At 33.5% G+C, this 23,655-nt stretch overlaps 2 protein-coding genes across 2 annotated transcripts; one reads left to right on the top strand and one right to left on the bottom strand.

Moving 5' to 3' along the window:
- Window positions 1-840: 840 nt before the first annotated feature.
- Window positions 841-10,234, bottom strand: LOC123554884 (eukaryotic translation initiation factor 4E type 2-like). Its single transcript, XM_045345289.2, has 6 exons — window positions 10,088-10,234; window positions 6,679-6,763; window positions 5,910-6,137; window positions 4,486-4,638; window positions 3,701-3,837; window positions 841-1,935 (listed from the first exon to the last, which is right to left on the bottom strand). The coding sequence occupies exons 1-6, from the start codon at window positions 10,105-10,107 to the stop codon at window positions 1,893-1,895; spliced, it is 666 nt and encodes a 221-aa protein (XP_045201224.1). The 5' UTR covers window positions 10,108-10,234; the 3' UTR covers window positions 841-1,892.
- A 9-nt stretch (window positions 10,235-10,243) lies between these two features.
- Window positions 10,244-22,584, top strand: LOC123554883 (mediator of RNA polymerase II transcription subunit 4-like). Its single transcript, XM_045345287.2, has 6 exons — window positions 10,244-10,378; window positions 16,918-17,039; window positions 17,806-17,921; window positions 18,384-18,528; window positions 19,746-19,895; window positions 20,447-22,584. The coding sequence occupies exons 1-6, from the start codon at window positions 10,305-10,307 to the stop codon at window positions 20,629-20,631; spliced, it is 792 nt and encodes a 263-aa protein (XP_045201222.1). The 5' UTR covers window positions 10,244-10,304; the 3' UTR covers window positions 20,632-22,584.
- The last annotated feature ends 1,071 nt before the right edge of the window (window positions 22,585-23,655 follow it).

Raw genomic sequence — 23,655 nt, 5'->3', positions numbered from 1 at the left:
CACTCAACAGAAAGGAATTATTGGTAATGCACTATGCTATACTATAGATGAATCTGAAGACTGTTCATGTTTTTATACAGGTAATATAGCTCTTCAAATTTAATACAATCAAACTTAGTTACTGCACAATATGTACCATACAAATTCACCCGTCAAGTTGACCATACAAGTCCTGTCAGAGTTTTACATGTTCAAGGAGTTATTTATTTTATCGGCATGGTCTTATTGACTAGGTTATCAATTAAGTAGAAACATTTACTGAAACCGAATCAACTAACATTTACATTTCAGTGCCCCAGCTAGAAACAAATAGCAGGGCGTGCCACCCATTCCTTCTTCCTTTTCATCCTGTTTGCCCTTTTAGCCAACCTGCCCTTTATTCTCAGTAAAGTATAACCGCAGGCTACAATTAACAGCTATATTGCCCCTCTTATTTCCTTTTGAGATGTCAAATGATTTGACAGATTTAACACAAAAGAAGGCTATGATGGACCTATCCACTGCACACTGGGGTGCATTAGCCTTCAATGACAAGGTCAAGGTTACTGAGATTTAAATTCAGAATGTCGCACTCAAGCAAAGAGCTATAAAATTTGTATTTTATACTTCTTTGACACAAGTAAGCAATGCTTTTCATTTAACTTCTTTGTTTGTGAATGCATATTTAGCAGTTTAAGTGCATAGAACGCAACAATAAAAAGTCTGACCTTGCCAATGCTCACATAAATATATATCTATGGAAAAAGACATCTGAAGTCTACATAAGGCGAGGAAAGTAAGTAGTTCGCTAAAAAAGTGAAATACACTATTTTACATATATCCAAAATGACCATACAGGAATCAATAGCACACCCAATTTATTTTGGTCCGCAATGTAACTTGACTGAGACTTTAGTGGTATAAACAATCAATCAAATTGAAGGTTCTAGAGTGCTGAAGTAACAAAACATGGCATTTTTGAAAAAGCAAGGGCATATAACTCTAGACCTCCTATTAATCAAACTCGACCAATATCTTACAGGTTTATACATTTTGTGTAAATTCAACTGATTTGTAAAGGAAAGAAGGTTATAGAGTGCCAACATACATGTAGTAAAATATTGCTCTTTTCGATACGTCAGTAGCAAATAACAGCCACCTAGCCCATAACCAAATTTGACATAGATCTGAGTGTAATACATATCAAGAGCAACTATTCAGCTTCAGGTCTAATTTGGCCCAAAAAAGATTTTAACCAATATCTTATTGCCATATACAATATGTCCAAGTTTGATTAAAATTTGCTTCAGAAATTTTGCTGCTGTACATACATAAAACAATTTTAGAAAAATGGACAAATGAGCTGCATCATGAGAAAACCAACATAGTGCATTTGCGACCAGCACGGATCCAGACCAGCCTTTGCATCGGCGCAGTCTGGTCAGGATCCATGCTGTTCGCTAACAGTTTCTCTAATTGTAATAGGCTTTGAAAGCAAACAGTATGGATCCTGACCAGACTGCGTGGATGCGCAGTTAAGACATTTTAATGCAAACTTTTCTCCGACTTGAGAAATAAGTATTTTAAAGTTATGATTAAGAACATGGGGAGATAATTTATGCCATGAAAAAAAAGCATTTATTAATAAAATTTTCAAGTACAGTTAACATAACATAATCTGCTGTTAACATTTTCTTCCTATTTCTTGGAAGTCACTGTTACCCCTCTAAACACACCTTTTGCTTATAGAATTAAAACTGAATGTTAAAATTATATATATTGCCATTTTCTGTCTGTTTCTGTCTCTCTGACTATAAACAGTCTGTCTCCATAAAAATGCCACAAATGATGACTATTGTCCAGATGACTGTAAATGTTTGTATTTTGTTTCTAAAACGAGAAATCTGTTGCTGCTATCTCATAAAGACGTCTGTATTTCTGAAACTAGAATTGTCCCTGAAAGAAAAGAAAAATGGATATTAGTGATGAAAATGTACAGAAATCTTGCTTATTTCAATCAAAGGGACACAACTCTAGATTAATGTCATAAAAGTATAGTTTTCAGGACTTACACAGTTACCATTTTACCCACTGACTTTCTTGTAGCAGACATTTATGACATATATACTAACCAAGTGTTTGTACATCTATTTGGCTGATCTGTTTTCCTAATTCAGCAGCAGTGTATCTTCATTCTGCTTCATTTATAAACTACCGTATTTAAAACCGATGAGCCAGTGAGCATTCTTGTATATTTACAGTGGAAATGTATTTTCTTACATAAAGCTATAAACAGCTTATGCATACTTCAATGAATGTTGTGACCCAAAAGGCAGAGCATTCCAGAGGCCACAATGCTTAACTGGCCGAGATTAAAAACATACATCTTATCCTCAGGAGAAAAACTTTCCCCAAAACTGCTCTTGGAAAGTGGGCTTTATGAGGTGGCATTAGAACATTAAATTTGCAATTCAAACAGCCACAATTAATTGAAGATTTTATCATTTCACAGATCTGTTTTCATCAATGTATCAAATAAATGTACGTGAGACAGAGAGAAAAACAAGAGCACCGCCTTGTGGGTGCAGATGCTCATCTGATTTTTTTTGTCTCTGTATAATAGAAATATTGACCTACCCATGATTTTCTAAGTCCAAAAGGGGCCATAATTCTTGCAAAAAGCAATGCAGAGTTGTGGTACTTGCTGTGCAGTGTCAGCTTTTAATGACGACAAAATGCTCTATGTTTTAAAGCAAAAGCTTGGGACCATAAAGGAGGAAAGTTGACCTAAACGCAAAACTTAACCAAGAAATCTGATATTTTCTAAGTCCTAAAGGGGCCTTAATTCTTGTAAAAAGCAGGATGGAGTTACGTTTCTTGCTGTGCAGAGTCAGCTTTTGATGGTGAACAAGTGTTGCAAGTTTTAAAGCAATAGCTTTGATAGTTTAGGATTAAAGCTGATCTAAACATAAAACTTAACCAAGAAATCTGATTTTCTAAGTCCAAAAGGGGCAATAATTCTTGCAAAAAGCAGGATGGAGTTATGTTTCTTGCTGTGCAGAGTCAGCTGATGATGGTGAGCAATTGTTGCAAGTTTGAAAGCAATAGCTTTGATAGTTTAGGAGAAAAGCTGACCTAAACATAAAACTTAACCAGGCAACGCCGATGCCGATCACGTGATGACAATCTCATCTTTTTTTCTTCAAAAAATCAGATGAGCTAAAAATGGCTCGGGGGCTGAGCGCGACACTATTATACTATACATAAATAAAGATTAAGATATAATAGTTTCGTGCTCAGCCCTTGAAATGTAAATACAGGGAATACATTGTGGCAATAAATTAGTCAGATATAAAATACACTGGATTGATTATCATAGGCATGAAAGTCTTTAGCCATCACACGATATAAACAACCCAGTTTATTTTACACTCAGATGGTAACTACATAACCATTTATTATTCTTTAACCCTTACCCTGCTAAATTTCTTGGACTTGTCAATCTTTCAATTTGGACAGTACCATTAACTGTTAAAAGGGGTGCTTACCAATAAGATAATGACTGAATGGTAAACAGTGCAGATCTTGATCAGACACTGCCACAGAGGCCCCGATCATGATATTAGACCGACCATGATCTACACTGGTCGCAAAGGCAGAATCAATCAAGTCCAGCATAATAAGGGTTAAGTAAGTGACTGAATTAGAAACAACTGCTTACTTCATGCTGTCATTATGTGTCTTGTATTCCATTATTGTGTTAGGTGGCAAGTTTAGGACTCTCTTTAATGTGTCTCGTATTCTTGATGTGGTGGTATGGTCATTGGCTGTCCTGTTCCACAGTGACAAAATGTCCTCCTGGAAGTAAAGGGAAGCCTTGTTTAATTTAAACATTGAATATAATTAACAGACAACATTACCTACAAAGCATGTGTCTGATAAACTAGATATTTACCTGGGCCTATTTTACCTCCTAGTCCTAGTGGAACCCTTTAAATACTGTATGATACAACCGGGGACCAAACCCCTAACCTATTGCCCTCAAAGTGGACACTTTACCACTGAGCTATTGAGGCTCGAGAAAAACATACACAAATCAAGTAGCATAATACCTTAAATATAAGTTTCTTTGCGGATACCTTTTTTAAATCTTGCTCCGAACATGACTAAAAGAGGTTTTGCAGGAAAACAGTCAAAAAACATCCTTGCCAATAAACATATAACATAAAACTAGCAGTTTGCACCCTTGTAAAAGAAAATGTTTTTATCAAATTATTCTATTAGAAGAAGTTGAAATGCAAGGTGGGCTTGATCAGTACACCTGAGTGTATCTTGATGTTTCGATTGGGCTATTGGGCGAGTCCTCCATGTGTAACCGAGTGATGCTCGCTATCAGTGTAATAGGTGAAATCGGGGTACCCATTATCTTACACTGTACTTACAGTCTACCATATTGACATAACTGCGCCACAGATCTCCTCCATCACTAGCTTATAAGGTACTTACAGCATATCTGATTGATATCACAGCTCCGCATATCTCCTCCCCTACCATAAACTGTTCTCCAAGCATTGCTAAGATCAAATTTTCCCAACATCTTGATGCAAGACCTTTCTTTAAACGAATGATCCATTTGCCACCATTTTTATTTGCACTGTCCTGGAAAAAACACAACATTCCGCATTTGAGCTGGGCCATGTGAAAACCAACATAGTGGCTTTGAGACCAGCATGGATCCAGACCAGAATGCGCATCTGCGCAGTCTAGTCAGGATCCATGCTGTTCGCTAACAGTTTCTCTAATTTCAATAGGCTTTGAAAGCGAACAGTATGGATCTTGACCAGACTGAGCGGATGCGCAGGCTGGTCTGGATCCATGCTGGTTGCAAAGCCACTATGTTGGTTTTCTCATGGCACGGCTTATTTAAAGAAAAACTTTTCAACATGCATTGTATCAAAAGAGTGGAAAACTGAAACTTCACAGAAAATTCCTAAACAAATTTGGACAACTAATTTGATGCTAGAGGAGTAAAAAGAAGAAAGAAGATAAAGAGCAAGAAACTACTTTTGAAAAGTGCATTCCTCCCATACTGCTTCATTTGAATGGAAGTGGTAACTGATATATGTAGGTAAATGTTTGAAAAAACTCATCCATGAACGACAAAGTTACAGACTGACAGATTGGAAACAAAACTGGAATGGAAATTCAATAAAGGCAGATTACTCAAAATGTAAGCCGGGCAGATTACAGTCCACGTATAGTGCATTCCTCTAAATGCAATCCTCTATCATTGTGTACAGTTTGTATATATTCCCAACACTTGTTTTTGAGTTATGCCCTAAAAAGACCAGTAAAGGAAGATAACTCAAAAGGGAAGAAGGGTAGAGTTATTCTTCTTGCAAAAGACTATCACCATGTCAATCACTGGTGTTTCTTTTTAAATCCATGAATGACAAAGTTATAGAATGGACAGGAAATATGGATGGACATTCAATAAAAGCAGATTATTCTAGAAGTATGAAGAAATGATTTAATGTTCTAAAATCCATCTTCGAACAACACTGTTACAGACTAGACACAAAATCGGGATAGACATTCAAAAAAGGGAGATAACTGAAAAAGTAAGATGAGCAGACATAGTTTTTGCATATTATTCATCGTCCTGTTATACTGATCATTTGTGCCAAGTCTTTTTGAAATCCATCCACAACTCGCAGAGTTACAGACCCAACATGAAATTGTTACAAAAGAACAACTAAAGGATGCTGCAATAACCCCATGGGAGTGAGGGTGCAAAAAAGAAGGCAGAAGGAGATAAATAAAGGTAGTATATGTGGGGCAGAAAAGAGTGGAAAAAACAAAGAAGATATCATTTATTAGAAATGAAGGAAGAAAGAGAATTAAAAGCAGTAATTGGAGAAATGTGTTACCTCCCACATTGGCCTGATGCCTTCTTTAAATAGATGATAATCAGTATGTCCTGTGAGATCACTGGGTCTTGCAATGTGGCAGTAATGTCGCCAGAACTGCTCCACTGATGCAAATGTTCCTATCAGCTTTAAATTCTGGTCATAGCTTGCTGTTTTGTGTCCCTGAGATTTCCTAGAGTACCAGAACCCATAGTTATATTGCAGAGGGTGTTCTCCTGGACCCGGCTTCTAGAATGTGAAAATATGTATTTCCTAAACACAATTAGATTTACAAAAACACACGGCACTTCCATTATCTTACTAATGCATGTAACATACAATAATTGCAGTATAAAATCTGGACAAGAAATTGGAATATGAAATAAACAGAATCTTTAAAATTCCCATCTACTCGTAACTAACCGATCTGTCAAAAAACATAATAATAAATGCGGATGTACCATTTTAAGAAATCTGTATAAATAACTTACATGAAGAAAACTGAGTTAAATTTTTGCTTAAATACTTAATAAATATCATATATTCAATTCTAGTTTAAGGGCCAGCATGAATAACAGAAAAAAATACTTACCTGTATTAAAGAGTTGGACAAGGTTTTGATGATCTTGCTTTTATAATAGCATTTTAATGTTGAATAGATCATGTTTAACAGTGTTATTACATTTAACCATTATGATAATAAATTTATCTATGTAGTCCTCGTCCCAAATCTAGTCCATTAGGCTAGCACATTAAAGGAAATTTAATTGAAATGCTATTGAAATTTTACCGGAGGCGGCCTGGGTGGAGATTCTGGTTCTTGTTTGTTCTCATTTTCCTCTTCACCAGAACCACTGCTGTCCTCTGCCTTCAAACTGTAAACAAAAAACATATTTATAAACTTTTGAACACAATCGATAACAGAAAATAAATTAATTAGATTTAATTTGTTTCTATACAAATATCATATTCACAATTTCTACCAATACAGCTGCTATTATTCGATTAATTTTGTTGTCTAAAGATCAGTTGTGTTAACCCTAACCCTGCGAATTTCTATAATGAACTTGTCCATCTTTCTATTTGGACAGTACCATAACTGTTAAAAGGGGTGCTTACCAAAAAGATACTAACTGAATAGCGAACAGTGCTGATCTTGATCAGACTGCAGGGATGTGCAAGCTGATCATGATCTACACTGTGACTGATTGCAAAGGCAGAATCAATCGTGTCCTGCATGCTAAGGGTTGAAGTATTCAAAACTGAATCATACAATCAATGTTAAAGATATAACAAAATTGTAAACTGACAGGATTAATTATTTATTTTATTTTGTTAGGTTTAACGTCGCACCGACACAATTATAGGTCATATGGTGACTTTCCAGCTTTGATGGTGGAGGAAGACCCCAGGTGCCCCTCCGTGCATTATTTCATCACGAGCGGGCACCTGTGTAGAACCACCGACCTTCCGTAAGCCAGCTGGATGGCTTCCTCACATGAAGAATTCAACTCCCAGAGTGAGGCTCGAACCTACATCAGTGAGGGGCAAGTGATTTGAAGTCAGCGACCTTAACCATCCGGCCACGGATGCCCCTAGGATTAATTATGGTTATGAAGGAAACACCTAGATAAATTTTCAAGAAAGCTTAAGGCCTTTGGTCTACAAACATTTCAAACAGCCTGATGTATTATATCTAGATGGTCACTATATAATCACAAGTTATTCCTTACCTACAACAGAGTCTGGTACTAGGACTTATGAAAATTGTTTGAAGGTAAGGTATATCTGGGGTATAGTGATTACGGTGAGTCTTATATTCAGTTGGCTCTATCGATAATAAAATGATTCTTTGGAAGGATAAGTTTCACTCTATTTCATTGACTTATATCTTAGCTTTAGATGTTTTGTGAATATTCATCAAAACAAAGCGTTAAAGTTCCACTTTTGTCCTACAGAGAATGGCAGTGGAGAATTCTAGCATTTTCTGGCAAATACCTATAGTATTACCATGAATTTCAACATTTAATCAAAACCGGTCCTTTAATTGGTCTCAGACAGTCAGAAAGCAGTTGTATTTAACATCAGATGTAACCACATATGAATTAGACTTAGAAGAAATAAGCTAAACTGAAAATTAGAAGAGAAAGATTGTAAAGATTAACCAGAATGACTAACCACTTTCAAATTATTCAATTCTTAGATTTTGATGATTATAGTAAAATAAAAAGAAAGACATGCAATAATGATGAATTAGTTTTTATAAAAAAAAAAAACTAAGCGCAATGACTATAGACAATAATATACTGTTTGGTGAGATAACCTCAAAACTAAATTACAGTATTTTGGCAATATTTTACTCATCTGTGTTAATATTCAATAGTTCTGCACATAAAAAAAATAGCTCAGTATCTGGGCAAACGGGAATAAAAAACCTGATGTAAAGTCATTTTTTTTGGAAATCTGCATGATTTAAAAGAAATTTTCTGAGAGGAAGTGGCCTATTAATGGCCCTAATTATAGAATGAAAAAAAAAAACACCTGACATCAAGCCAATGAGGTTTAAATAAAAATAAACCAGTCAATATACACACACCTCTTCATGACTGAGGTAGAAATTCAATGGTGTAAGCAAAAAACATGCTACGAAGTTTAAAAATGTTTTGCCTACTAACGAAAGTTCTCTCATTAATTAGGTCATATAATGACTGTATTTAGAATAAGCTTTCCAGACATGTAATTTTTAATGTGAAATAAGCCTCCAGTGCTGGTTATATACACGTACAAGGAAAATTTTCTGCACTGTATTGAATGGTAAGTGGGTTGTGCATGGAGGGTATTATATGTGTCTGTATCTGTATGGATTACGGTGTAGGGTTATAGTCTGTATATAATATCAAAGAGCCCTTTGCGCACAATTAGTTAGGCTAGGTCCATTTCTGAGGTTGAGGGTGGTATATCAAATGGTAGTGGTTAGAGAACCGGAATCAGTTCCCTTGACAGTAAACTTATTTGTCAGGAACCGGTTCTTTAACCAAAATACCGTCCATAGGTTAGGGAACTGGAATTTTATTTCTATGCATAATGCTGCCAAAATCCACTTTGTTTCTTGGTCAGTGTCATGCATATTATTTAATAAATTAATGTTATTAAATAAATTTATTTTACCATGCCCTTGCATTTATCTGCGTTTACTGTCTCCAAAAGTGTACTTGTTGCATACCGTGTCCACCATATTGGAATGATATAAACTAGTACGAACGAATGTGTGAAAACTACTTTGCCGTTTTTAAATGTTACTTGCTTTAAACATGTGCTATGTTTAAATTATTTAAATATAAAAATAATATTGAGTTGTATTTGCATCATTACATGTTTATAAATGTACAAACTAATATAATTGCCATTAAAAACTTCATACAGATTCTTTGATCACTTAAAATACTGGTTTGTAACACCTCGGCATTTCACGGTCAAAGATGTATGATCAATACGAATTAACAGAAATTACTTAATTTGTTTTAATTGTTTCTTTTATGTATAGTACCTTTTAAGTTTAAATTTCAAGTTTATTTCGGCTTTCTCCAGTGCCGACGATGTCCGCATTCATTCGTAATAGTTTATTTTATAGTTCCAATATGGCAGACAGTATGAGTACACTTTTAGAGACACAGTAACACAAATAAATTAAAGGACATGGCTTGCTGAAATGGTAAAATTAATTAAGATAATAACATGCATGATACTTACCAAAAGAAACATGGTGGATTTGGACAGCTTTATACATGGAAATAAAATTCCGGTTCCCTAGCCTATGCAAGGTACTTTGGCTAGAGAACCGGTTCCGGACGAATAAGTTTGCTGTCCAGGGAACCGATTCCGGTTCTCTAGCCACTGCCATATCAAATACTGTATCAAAACAATTGAATGGGATAATTTCTGTAACATCGGATGGCTTCATCCGAAAGTCAAGTGAATTTTCAACAAAATTACACCTAAATACTGTTTATGAAATTGTTAATCTGTTATTGGGAATAAAACAAGGCCCTTGACTTGCCTAGAGACATGAGAAAACTGCATTCACGACGCATTATTCTTTACTGTTCTTCTTTACTGACGTCTCCAATATGAGAGAAACTGACAGCTCATAGGAAATATGTACAACATAATGATTAAATAGTTACGAAAAAACGTCTTACGCTTCGAATTTGTTGTTCATATTTAAAGAAATCTGTTATAAAATGTGATAATTTGGCAGTAGGTCCTCTCTGTCCTTGAACGCTTTACATGACTTAAACAAAGCGTCGCAGTAATTCAGACTGCTCCATGTTGTAAGATTGCTTTTCATTGGTCAATATTAAAAAGGATTAATGTATCGGAACTTTTGATTGGGCTACTTAATTATGTTCATGCAAGATGGCAGCCTCCACAACATCAAGCACAAAACAGAAACTATTATCCCTGATTGAAGATGTAGAAATTGTTTCCAGGTACGTAAAATGAGTCCAAGGAAGGAGAAAGTCATCACTTCTTAAAATAAATTCTTTTTTATCCTGACATTTACCTAGGGCCACTCTTTGAGCTGTTTTATTTGGCTCTAACCTGGTCTTGTAGCCTTTTGTTTCAAAAATTCCCTATTTTTCGCACAAAACAAAATACGTTAGTCAAATAAAATAAAAATCAATTACCTAAAATCCGGACACAGTATAGAACATTGACAAGGTGAATGACTTGAGCATTACAGTACGCTATTCATAACTTGATCGTGACATCAGGAGTTTTAACTGACCAATTGGACTCATTCAGAGCGCTGCATTTTCAGGTACCTGCCAGTTTCTGCTGCGTCCTTTGTTTTCACAGCAAAGTTCAAAGACATCAGCCGACATGCGTGACGTCTCCTGTAAATATAGCACATGATATAAGGAAATTCCGTTTTTTCCATTGTTTTTTTTTTTTAGGAAGTGGCTATTCCTACGGTCCCGTAAGAATAGCCTCACAGGCTATTCCTACGGCTCTCCTGTAAGAGTAGTGAAATAGCCCGCAGGTGGCTATTCCTACGGCTCTAAAGACAGTTTTGTATGTCCATCTTAAACTGCATTGTACGGAATTAATTTAAATGGTATATTTTCAAACAAATATTTTACCTTTTAGTATCACATCCAGAGAGAACTTTTCATGTCAATTTTCAAGAAAAAATAGTTATATATAAGGTGGTTTTGAAACAAAAAAATGTATACGGGTGTTGATTTCGCCAGATTCTACTGTATACGCAGAAATTTTAAATGACAGGCAAAATCAAGATATAAAATTTAAAGTGATGATTTTTTAAAGAATCATTTTAAGGCCTAGAGCAAATAAAGTGTGACATTTTGTCAAAAAAAATATTGTCTTTGAATTAACTTTTTTTAGTTTCATTAGACAGCATAACCATCAAAGTTGATAAAAATGTTAGGTTTTAGAAAAGTAATTGACCGTTTTTGAAAAACACTGCAAGGATGTTGTCAAATTAATACAAAAATTAAAGAAAAATTGCTAAAGTTACATTGAAAAAGTCACAAAGTAAATGATGATTGACAATAGATAAACTTATTCTAGGGTGCACATGATTTGAACAAATGGATTTCTGTGCTTTACATGGGCCATATTTGCTTTTCAGTATTTTTTTTTCAGAATAATTCAGAAAATGAATAGAAGAAAGTCAATAATGACAAATAGAAATTTTATTTTGAGTAATTATGAACATGTAGAATAAAAACTAACAGCTTAACACATAAAACAATGCAACATCTATGTATGTGTCGAGTTTCATTATTCTAATATGAACCACCCATAAGATATTAGTTTCTGATATTAGCCAGTAGTTTTAATTTGACTGTTAGGGTTGGGACATGTTATATGCATGTGAATTTATGAAATGACTAGTGTTATTAATAATTATATTTCTTCAGAACTGAAAGTATTCACATAATACAGGGAAACTTAGGTCAACAAACATAAAAGAATATTACAGTCTGAACCTGATTTCGATTTATTTTTGCTACATGTATTTATCAAGAAAATATCAAATGTTTTAAGTTTACTAATAACAAAAGGCTTAAAACACTGTTGTTCACATTTTAGTGTCTCTAACATAACCTTGGGGGAACAATTAATAATACAACAATAAAAATATATTCTCCCCTTTACCTTTCTAAGAAAAAATCACAAAATGAGGGAATCTTCAAAAAATGTTAGGGTTGGGACATTTTTCAGTAACATAAAAATGCTGCTTTTAAGTGGTTAGATTTATTTAAAACATTCCTTGTACAGTAATATTGTTTCACAACTTACTGTTAAATGTTCCTTAATAATCTTATTTAAAGTAAATTGCTAAGTATAATTTTTCTTGTCAAGAATCTTACACTACAAGGAAGTTTTAAAATGAAACTTTTTCATTAGCTTAAAAAATTGTCACAAGAATGAACAAAAATATCAACATAACTAGTTAATAACATAACAAAGCAACATTTAAAAATACTTTAATATAGTTAATAGTACCCCCATTATTTATTTTTAACACTTTTTTATGAAGATAATTGTCTTTGTAGCGTTAGGGTTGGGACATAGTGCTGTATGTTCAACAAATATGAGAACTAAAAACTTGCAAACTGTAGCAATGACTGGTATAATTCACTGATCTCAAAGGTATTGTCAATTCCACAATGTAAACAATGTTCTAATACTAAGCACTCTTAGATTTTACAGTAAATACAGGTTATAACAGCTTTGGATATAACTAACATATTTGTTTGGCCTGGTCCTAAATTTTTTTTATTTAATGTACATATAAACGGTTGAAACATATCTTTAGGTAAAGTGAACAATATATTAGTATTCCTGTCGGAAAAGGAAGACTGGACAATACTGTACATGTATTCATAAAGATCTACATATTCTTTAGTATCAGTATTTTAAAAGATATGTTGTTTTTGGATTTTTCTTTTGTCATCTGCATCATATTTTTCCCTGCCAGACTTGCATAAATGAATATCTAAGCCTGCATTAATATCTTTATGGCAAATAAAATACATCGAAAATACATGTAATTTTCTACAGTATTTGTGTGATTTAAATTTGATTCTTAATAAAAGTGAGCATTTATATGATGTATGTAGATAAACTTGCTTTTCAACTGACTTACCATGATTGTAACCAGAAAACAGATTGATTGTAGAGGTAAAATGGTCTTTGAGTTTATAATATGGTTCTTCCAGCTAAGATATGTAAGATAAAATCAACTTTCTTGAATTAATATCATTAAGACTGTCACTGTGTTCAGTTACTTGCTCATAAATAAAACATAGATATGGAGGGGAAATATAAAACTACAACAGTAGAAAATAAATGTGAAATTGATGGTCATCACTTTTATCATATCTGAGTTTGTTGTATTCCTTTTCTTCAGTTTACATATATCATACATTTATAAGTAAATCATTTTATATAAATGTGGATATAACTAAAGTAACTCGGGATGTAAGGAGCACATAATTATGAAAGGTCCCCAAGGAGTTCGTAATAAGCAGAGTTTACTGTTCACATTTTCGGCTCATTTCAATTTCATTGTCTTTAAATTTTACGTATGCCACAGCCTTTGATTTGCTTTTACTTTTACTTTCTTTGCTTAATGATTTCTTTTTTTATGTTAACTTTGTTGTTAATTTCAATTTTAATTTTTAATACAGTCATGTACTCCTTTCCTGCATTTGAAAACACATAATTAATTCAGCAACTGTCATTAAAGCCAAAAAAGTGTCCCAACCCTAACGGTACTGACTAGAAGGCTTAAAGTGACTTACTAAAAGCTATATGTTAAATTAATGAATTGAAATGCACTGTTTTAACAAGTTACAGTTAGGATTAACTATATTTAGTTTAATTTCAGATACACTTTCCTTATTTTTGTCATTCCAGGTACTTGACTTTTCGTTTCCTGAAATTTTCAGCTTATATGATGCGAAAAAGTAGAAGGACTTGTACAAGAACATTGGAGTGAAATTTTATATGAAAAAGCTTGAATATGTTGTTGTAAATAATGTCTCTAAAACATTTTACCATTAATCCTGTTACAGTAAACAAGTTAAAAAAAGCATGTTAGGGTTGGGACAAAAAAGCGTTAGGGTTGGGACAAAATTAAGGATGCCCTGATGCTGGGTTGAGTAGAAATACAGCAATATCTGAAATATTAGTGCAAACAATAAGTCTTAAGGAATATAATGAGACAATATAGGTATGCAAAACTCATTAAAACAACATTCTGCAAGCAAAGGAACAAGCTGACTGTTAAACCGTTAGGGTTGGGACAAAAAACAAGCATAAAAGGATACTTAATGTGCAATGACATGTAAATGTATGCAAAAACTGAAATGTTTGTATTAAAGTATATTGTATTATCTATCCAAAAGAACATTTTACTTTCTAATATGTTAACATATTTTCTTTTAACACATAAATATATGAGAAAGGTATAAATTAAGGTGTTTGGCTTCATTTGGGTACTTTTCAAAATATGTTCAAAAATTTTTTGGAAACTAAATCTGAATATTTCAGTAGTTTACATTCATAGGTTTATGGTCAGCACATTGTATAAACATGGTAAATGTGTAAAACAGTTGATACAGAATATTTTCTAAATAAAATATTAAAACAAAAAAAGATTATGTCACACGAAAATAGCTATTTTTTGAGAAATTCTGTAACTTCAAATGTTAATTAATTTTCAACCGATCATCCGATTTGGCTGAAATTTGAAACATAAATGGTTTCAGGCTGCCTTATCACAAAAGTCAACTGTTAATCTATATTTGTGCAAAGATTGTTCTTTCTTACTAACTTTATTTTTTGCTTCACTAAAATGTACCCTTATTTGCTTTAGGCCTTAAGCTTTTATTCACGAAAAACGTTTGAGGGTGTTGATTTGGACAGAATTTATATGCGAAGAAATCTCAAGTAAAAGGCAAAATCAAAACATAAAATCTAAAGTGTTGAATACTTTTTAAAATCCTTTTAAGCTTTTATTAAGTTTTTTTTTGTGTGTTTTTTTTTAAAAAGTGGTTGTTAAAACCTCAAAAACAACTATAAAACTGCAGGACACAGCTAAAATTGACTCGTTGTCAAAAGATTGTTAAGAGAATTAGCTTAATTGGTCAAATTATTAGGAGGGGGCGCCCTGGGTGTGAAACTGAAAATATACCAGTTGAATTTATTCAGTACAATGCAATACAAGGTGGACATACAAACTGTCTTTAGAGCCGTAGGAATAGCCTGGAGGCTATTCTTACGGGACCGTAGGAATAGCCACTTCCTTTTTTTTTATTTTTATTCGCGCACTGACTGGAAATTGCTAGCTGAAATAGCTAGGGATACCCAAAACATTTTATCTGTAGAGACTTGTACTATAAATTTCAAAGCAATTTATGAGGTCAGTCTTTTATTGAGGGAAGCCTAAATGCATTAATTTTAATTAGTCTGTAGGGGTACTAGAGCTAGCCTCAAAATCTTCTAGGCTCAGAATAAGGGACTACCTTTAGTTTCAAACCCTGTATATATGTACCTATACATAGCATTGGTTCACCTACTTAGCTCAATAGGGAGAGCACAGTTCTACAGATTGCAAGGTCGTGAGTTTGATCCCAGGGTAAGCATATGTTCTCCGTGACAGTTAGCAAAAGATGTTGTGTTTGAAATCCATACGTGTGATACATCCCGGATTGTCCGGGATTGTCCCAGAAATTACATACTCGTCCCGGTGTCCTGGACAGGGTTGAAAAGTCCCGGAAAAATAAAAATATAGGAACAAATAAAAATAATCCCAAAAAAACTTGTTTTTTTTTTGTCTATAAATTGTTCAGTTTTACACAGTAAACAGTCCGCAGTGTCACATTGTTTATTTCTAATCAGTTTCATGCATTCGAGCGGGACACGTGTTGATTAAGCCTGCTTTGATCACACGACGATCTTTTGATGACACTAATTAAGTTACAGTCAGTTATTATGATGACCCTGATTAAGAACTGACAGGATTATGCAATCAATTATAACTGCTTTATGATACTTGAATTAGGAAGAAAAGTCGTAATTTAAAATCTCTTTGTTTTTAGCACGTTAGCGGTAAAGCTACATGTAGCCTTTATGGAAGAGATTATTAAAAACGGTCAATTAAACAATAATTATTTTAAAAGGTTGTAATCATTTAAGATCTAGATCGATTGTCACACATATTCTAAATTAAAATGTTGAATGCCTTTGCCGACCGACCGATAAAAATTGACCCGACTCCATATATTTTATATTGTCGATTTTTATCTACAAACTTTATTTTATTCCTTTAAGGATTCAATTTAATTATTAGATAAATAGATAAATATTTAAGCTTTAGAATAATACCAAATTAGCTAGAATCTAAATCACGATGACCTGGTTGATTCTATGTATATAGTAAGTCTCTTAATTCTGTTCACCTCGGGAACGCAATAAATTCACGTGCCAAACTATAGATGTGTATTACCTGTACATGTATTTACCTCCCTTAGAAAGCTAGACGAAATTTGCAGCAGATAAATACAAGCGAGTGAACATTGTTTATCTCAGGAAACTACATTGTAATAGTATGATATTTTTGCATGAAACATACGAATACTAATGTCACGGTGTATGTCCCAGACAAAAGGTAAAAATCCCGGAAATTTTAACTCAGAATCCCGGAAACGTGGCATGTATGTTGAAATCATTCATCCTCAGATTCCTCTATCTCTGATTCTTGTAGGGAGCTAGACAGTTACTTGCAGAGAACAGTTTAGTGCTGGCTCAGAATCTAGTAGATCCAGTTCAGTTAACTGCCCACCATTACATACCTGAAATATTGTTGAAAACAATGCTAGACTCAAAGATAACAGGCTGTATGAGTAGCATACAGTGGTTTTGGAACAAGCCCAAGCCAGTCCTTCATTTACTGTTGTCTTAGTACTTATACTTTTTGTATCATTTTCAGGGAGCTATTTGAGATTATGAGTACACCAAAAAGTCAGCAAAGGCAAGGAGCACCAGAGCCATCAGAATTAATACAACTTCTTGTGGATAAAGATAAAGAAATTAAAGACTCTATCAAAACAGGTATTTGCATGATTGTGGTAATGTTTTGAAGGCTTTACATACAGTCTCTCCTGACAAAATGATGGAAAAATTAAAATTCTTCCTTGCTTATATATGGAAGCTATTTGATGTCAATATCATTTTCAGCTTTGAGGTAAATTCTTTTGAAGAGTTATAAAATATTTTAAATACAGCTTGAATTAGATCACTGAATTCTGCCAACCAAGAGATCAATTTTTTTTCAGATAATCTATGGTGTAAACGACATTGTGTGCTTTCTATGATGAAACTAGTACTGATTTTATAAAAAATTACTTCAGTTACTATGAATAAACTTAAGGTTCGTAAATCCCATAAAAGAAACATTGCTAAACTGACTGACGTGTGTACTTTTCAAAATGTTAAAAAAAATACCTACGATTTATCATATGTTGCCAATAGAAAACATGCCTTATAACACATTATATTGTTTTCTATAAATTCAACAACTGATGTAAGTGTATGTTCTAGAGATTTTAACTGTATAATGCAGCACTGGTTTAATTAAAACAAGGTAAATATGGAAGGAAATTTAAAAAAAGCTGAAAAAATGAAATGAATTGCAGTTTGATTGATTAGTTAATTGAACTGAAATACTATTAATTCAGTTACTTGATATCCAAGTGTAAACTACAAGCTACAATTTGTGTACTGAAATATGTACATTTTAAGGGTAAAGTCACAGTTTTATCGACTGATTGAACTTTATAAGTTCTTAAACTTGTAAATGAAATTTGTCATATTTCAGCTGGAAAGCAAGGTGAGGTTCAGAAGACAATAGATGAATTGAAGCATGAAGTAGATAAGAGAGATTTGGATATCAAAATACTTCAGAAAAACCTCAAAGAGGCTGAAAATGTTTTGGTATTTATAGTTTCATTATTTTTATGTCAAATATAAAATGTGCTATAATAAAAAAAAAAGTATGAGGTACTTGGTAAAGGTGTGTATATATGCCAATGTTTTATACGGAAGATTGCCTTTACAAAGTAAAGGCATTTAACATTTGAGAAGACTTCATACTGCAAAATCTTTAATATCCATTGGAGACTGATTTTCTAGATTACATCTGTTCACAAAATGTAATCTCAAGGAACAAATTAATTCCCATTTATTTTATCAACAATATTGTAAAATCCATGAAAGCACATCCCTGAGAAGTAGCTGCTTTTCAAACACCGTGGAATTTTATGCCAGCATAGTTACATGATTTTCCAGTAGTTGCCTTTTAAATTGGGAATGAGTCACTATTAAACTATTTTTAAAACTAGATCATTTGCTGTCAATTTCAGAACAGTAGTGTTTTTATCTGAATGCTTTTTTCAGTCAACAGCTATTTTTCAAGCAAAGCAAAAGTTGGACTCTATAAGCCAGGCCAATGAGAAGAGAATCTCATCAGAGGAATTGATCAAGTTTGCACATAGGATCAGTGCTAGTAATGCAGTTGAAGCGCCACCTACCTGGCAACCTGGTAAGGAGAATATCAAGTGGAACTTCCTAGTTTCTTCAGTTGAGGCAGTACATCAGTACTAATTATGGTCATTACTTTTGTTCCCAGACAATGCGAATGGTCTCTTTGGTAGTGGTATGGAAATAAAGTAATGCAAAGAAGCAAAATAGTAAGAGACATGATTTGATAGAGTTTGTTCATCACAGATATTGAAATATTGAACATGCGTCATAACCCATACCACTGGCTAAACGGAACTCATACTTCACATGAATAATGGATAGATTGCATGATCTGAAAAATGTAACAACACAAAATGGTATTGGGAATTTTTTACTGCCTCCGTACTGTATTTAAAGACATGGTGAAAGTTATTAAACTCTTAAAGAATATCCATTGCTAGTATAAATTGTGCAATCCAGCAAAATAATGACAGATTTGGTTTATTGAGTCTGTCCCAGAGATGTAATAAAATGTGCAACACTTCTTATGCCTATGATATATACAGTGTTGTTCATCCTGCACATCAGATTACGTTTGGGATGTGTTATTCACTTTTGATATTTATATAGGAAATATCAGTTTATTTTATTTCTGAACCCATTCCCATTTTCAGTAAGGCATGTGACCAAGATTTTGACCTTTAATGTCCGAATTCCGTGCACAGCACTAGTTGTAGTTATGTTATCAGATATGTATGCTCTAAAATGTCATTAGCAGTTTTCATTAAGAGGCATACAAATGTACTTTTATGTAGGCCCATCCAGTAAATTGGTGTTTGCCAAACTTTGCTACTGTCATGAAGCTGTTTACCCAGCATAGGGTATGAGATTTTGAACTGAGTTTGTACAATGTAAACCAGTCTTCTTAAAGCAGCATCTTATTGGGTTATTCTTAACTTGATTTTGAAATTGACCAATAGGAAGGGTGCTTTGTGGGGCTGGTACTCTGAACCACATAAGAGGCTGGTTTCGTATATATAAAAATCTTGAATTAACCATTTGTTGAACTTTTAATTAAAGTTTTAAAAGTTTCTGTCATATCAAAGATAACTGAAATCAAATTAAAAGCGGTCATTTTTAAAAAGGGTCTCTTAATTTCTAAGATTAATTTTTTTGCAGTTTCATAGTTATAAGAGTTCTCAAATACAATATTGACTCAATAGATTAGAATTAGTTAATCTAAAATTGAAATTTATCTTCATCCCAATGTATTTCTATGGTTCATTTTACATGTAGGTGACCCAAGACGTCCATATCCTACAGATTATGAGATGAGGAGTGGGTGGTTAGCAAAAATGAGTGACATTCCAGCCAGCACACCAGCATTACAAGCCCAGGGCTCATATGGGGAACCCATGGCATCAAACAGGAATCAGCTTCCTGGAGGTATATTGACAATTCATAAGTACAGTACTACTGTTTGGAGAATGCCTTTAGGGAATTTCAAAAATGGGATAGTAAGGCTGAAAAGTCAATATAAGGAGCAATTTAGACAACCTTTTACAATTTAAGAAAGTTGTGAACACTGTTTTCGTTTGTTATATAGAATTTTTTTCACATACAGACTTTAAAGGCTCTTACTATCGTTGTTTATAATGTGGCAGGCACATCTTTTATTATGAACATAAAATATGTCTGTTTCTTGTTAAATCCTATTATCAATGATTGTTTTCTCATATATTTGACAAAGCTCCAAATATTTATTAATTAAGTAGAAAAACATTATTGAATCTACCTCTTTTTATGGCCTAACTATGTAAGTTTGTGTGTAATATTGAAGGAAGTGATTTTCTATCTGGTATAACAAATAATTTAAAGCCTCATGGAAATTTAATGAATAGACTTATTTGCCCTTTAGCTTATTGAAGGTACTTAGCCTAATCAAAGTTATGGTAGTTTGTAATGAAAATATTTAAATGTTGTACTGTACCTTTCAGACATGGCAGTTCCAGCACCACCACAGCAACAAACGGTCACATGGCAGACTCCCTCAGACATGACCTCCTCCATATCTTCACACCCTCACACGGGTCTCGTAGACTTCAAGGGACATAATAAAGAAAATGAAGAAGTTGAACTTATGTCTAGTGACTCCTCAAGCAGTTCAAGTAGTGATGAATGAGTCTGTACAATACAGTGTCAGTGTAGTTCAAGAGGAGAGGAATGTCAGTGTACATGTATATCAAGTGGTGATGAAAGAGCTTGTACATTAAAATGTCAGTGTAATTATAGTGATGACGAGTTAGCTAGTTTGACACACATTGTGACACAAAGACATTGTGCCTTGAAAAGTAACCTTTCCAGCCAATAGTGTTTAGCGAGCTGGTCCATCATTCAGAGAGGAAAGGTCCATTTATGGATAACTGGTGCAGTATGGGGTTTAACCTGTCTTAAACATGGGACAAGATTCTTTATAAAGAATCTCAAGGTTACAGGATGTTTACACATAGGCCTTTGTTGAAAAGAATTTCATCTTTACTGACAGAGGGATCAATTGTAGCCCGAAGTTCCAAAATATATACAAATACTGTGGCTCACCTCAAGTGAAGGTTTGAATTGATTTGATTCTGTCGACAGAGATGCAATGTGAAAAAAATGTATTGCGGAAGGAATTATCAGTTAGAGAGCCAGTCTGGTTAGCTCACTAAGTAGAGTGAAATGTTCTTGATTTAGAGCTGGTAAAGTGTAATCTTTGGTGAGACAAATGTTCTATGTGACAGTTTGACAGAAGACAATTATTATCCAATGTCATTTAACTTTTACCTCTGAGGCAGGGTTTCATTAAGGGAAGGGGAACGTGGATTCCCCTACTATAGCTGTTGGAATCTCTGGTTACTTTTCCTGTAACAAATAAAGTTCTGAGTGGGAGAACCCCAAACCATACCCTTCTCTGCAGTTTCCACATTCATCTTTAGTAATGAAGGCCCTGCACTCTGATTCATGTTGGGGTGGTCTTTGTAGACGATAGATATTTGTCAATACTGACATATTATCCAGAAATAAAGGATAGGTTAACTGCCTGACACAGCAGAACTTCAGCTGGAAAATGGCTTTAAGCAAACAGTAGAGTTTCTGTTCTATTTGTAATTTTGTAATTTATTGTTTATGACTGAATGCTGTAAAGGAGGGTCAAAATAGGAATTTTTTAAATTTTTCTACTGTTGATTGGGTATTATTTGTGATGGTTTGTTTTCAGTAATGTTCACAATTAATGCCACTTGCAAAATGAAAATATTCATGAATAAAAATCTACACTATGTCCTAAAATACAAACACTCGTGTCTCCCAAATTCTTCAAACCACAAAGAAGCTGCTAAATGTGAACTTTTAAATAAAGTCTACACATTTTTGGTAAATGTATGTTGACTGACTGCTCAAAAGCAAGAGATCTCAACGAATTGATCTAATAAGTAATTTTTAGTTAATAAACAGATCTTTTGATCAAAGTTGGGAATTTGATAGAGAGGTGCATAATTTGAAAGAGATAATGTTTGCTTTTAATTGGTATGGACCAGTTGTTTGTAATGTAATAGATTGTATAAAGTGGCAAAGCAGTTTTGGAAATTCTGACGGAAATTTTTACTCTAATCTGCTTGTCAGCATTAAAAGCTCATAATGCCTTTACTTTAAAATGTGGCTGCCACATTTTCCGCTATGAACATAAAATATTTTAATTTCTTGTTAAATCCTATTTCCGATATTAAATTATTTTCTCTAATATTTGTCAGTTTTGAATATTGATGAACATACTGCAGTATTTTATTGTATCTATTGTTTTTGATTACCTCCCTTTATGACTAACTGTGAAAGTTCATGTACCTTATGAAAAGAAGCACTCATAAAGCCAAGTCATTATGCATAACATCTATTTGGAAAGCTATTCATCTGTTTAATACATAAAAATTAAAGCTTTGTGAAACTTCAAGAACATTGCAAACATGCTGGAATGGAAAATGTGCGAAGAAGAAAGATGTCCATAATTTAAGAAAATAGAAATGTTACAAATTGCAATGCCATCTATATAGTTCATATGCATTGAAAGACATTTGAACTGAATAAAAAAATAAAATTTTAAGATATTGTTTAGTAATTATGAAATGTCCAAAACTGCATGTTTCAAGAGGAATGGAAGAATGCCCTGCTTTTATGTATATTCCAGTACAGGTACTAAATAAGTCTTTAATAGCATTTTATTAACTGATTACTTGATGCAAATATTTACGTGTTGGTTTTTTCCCTGTTAAAGTAAACAATTTGATTTTTGATTATGTCTCCAAATAATTTGAGGGGAGACATTGGTTGTTGTACAGTTGGTCATGTGCTTGTCAGTCTATCACACAGTCATGACCCCTCCATATCTTTTTACCCCCTGGAAGGATTTTGAAATAACTGGAGACAAATGTTTTCCACAATGAGATGACATGCAGAAGATTGCTGTCAGTCATGTGGATTAAAAGTAAATATCTTAAAATCAAAGGTCAAAAAGGCAGCTTTTGTGTGTGCTCTGTATTTTTTTAACCCTTTTGAAGGACTTTTGAATGTTTGCCATACTGTGACAATTTGGAGAAAGTAATTTATAACCATGTCAGTTTAAGGCCGAGGACATGTGGTGAGACAAAAGGTCAGATATTCAGGATTTCACTCCATATCATTTAAAATCTTAAACTAAGTGACTTGACTTTTTAGGGGATTTCTCTCTCAAAAAAGCTCTTTAAAAAGAGTAAAAGAAATCAGTAGTACAAACTTATTGACATATGAATTTTGCAAGAAGTTAGACAAACACACATGCACATGAAATGGCACATAATAGCAATTATATATGTTTTAATTATAGCCTGGTTATAAAATTAATTAGTATCGAGCAACAATGCTTTTACATTTTTGCAATAGTATGGCCTATTCTTGAAAAGTCAATGTCATGTAAATTGAAATTCTGAAATTCTTTGAAGGGTGACTGATTTTATGTACAAATTTTACATGTGTCACATTTCTTATAATATACATTGTATATCTGCATTTACTAAATTCAGACAGGATGATTTGTGATTATATGGTTCTAAAATACTGAAAGAGTTTGCCTTGGTAATTCTACTGCCCTTATTTCAAGTGTCTGTGACGTAAATGGTGATTTTTATAGCTTTTCTTC

Source organism: Mercenaria mercenaria, chromosome 7, assembly GCF_021730395.1.
Source record: "Mercenaria mercenaria strain notata chromosome 7, MADL_Memer_1, whole genome shotgun sequence".
Lineage (NCBI taxonomy): Eukaryota > Metazoa > Mollusca > Bivalvia > Venerida > Veneridae > Mercenaria > Mercenaria mercenaria.
This window is presented reverse-complemented; position numbering and strand designations above follow the sequence as displayed.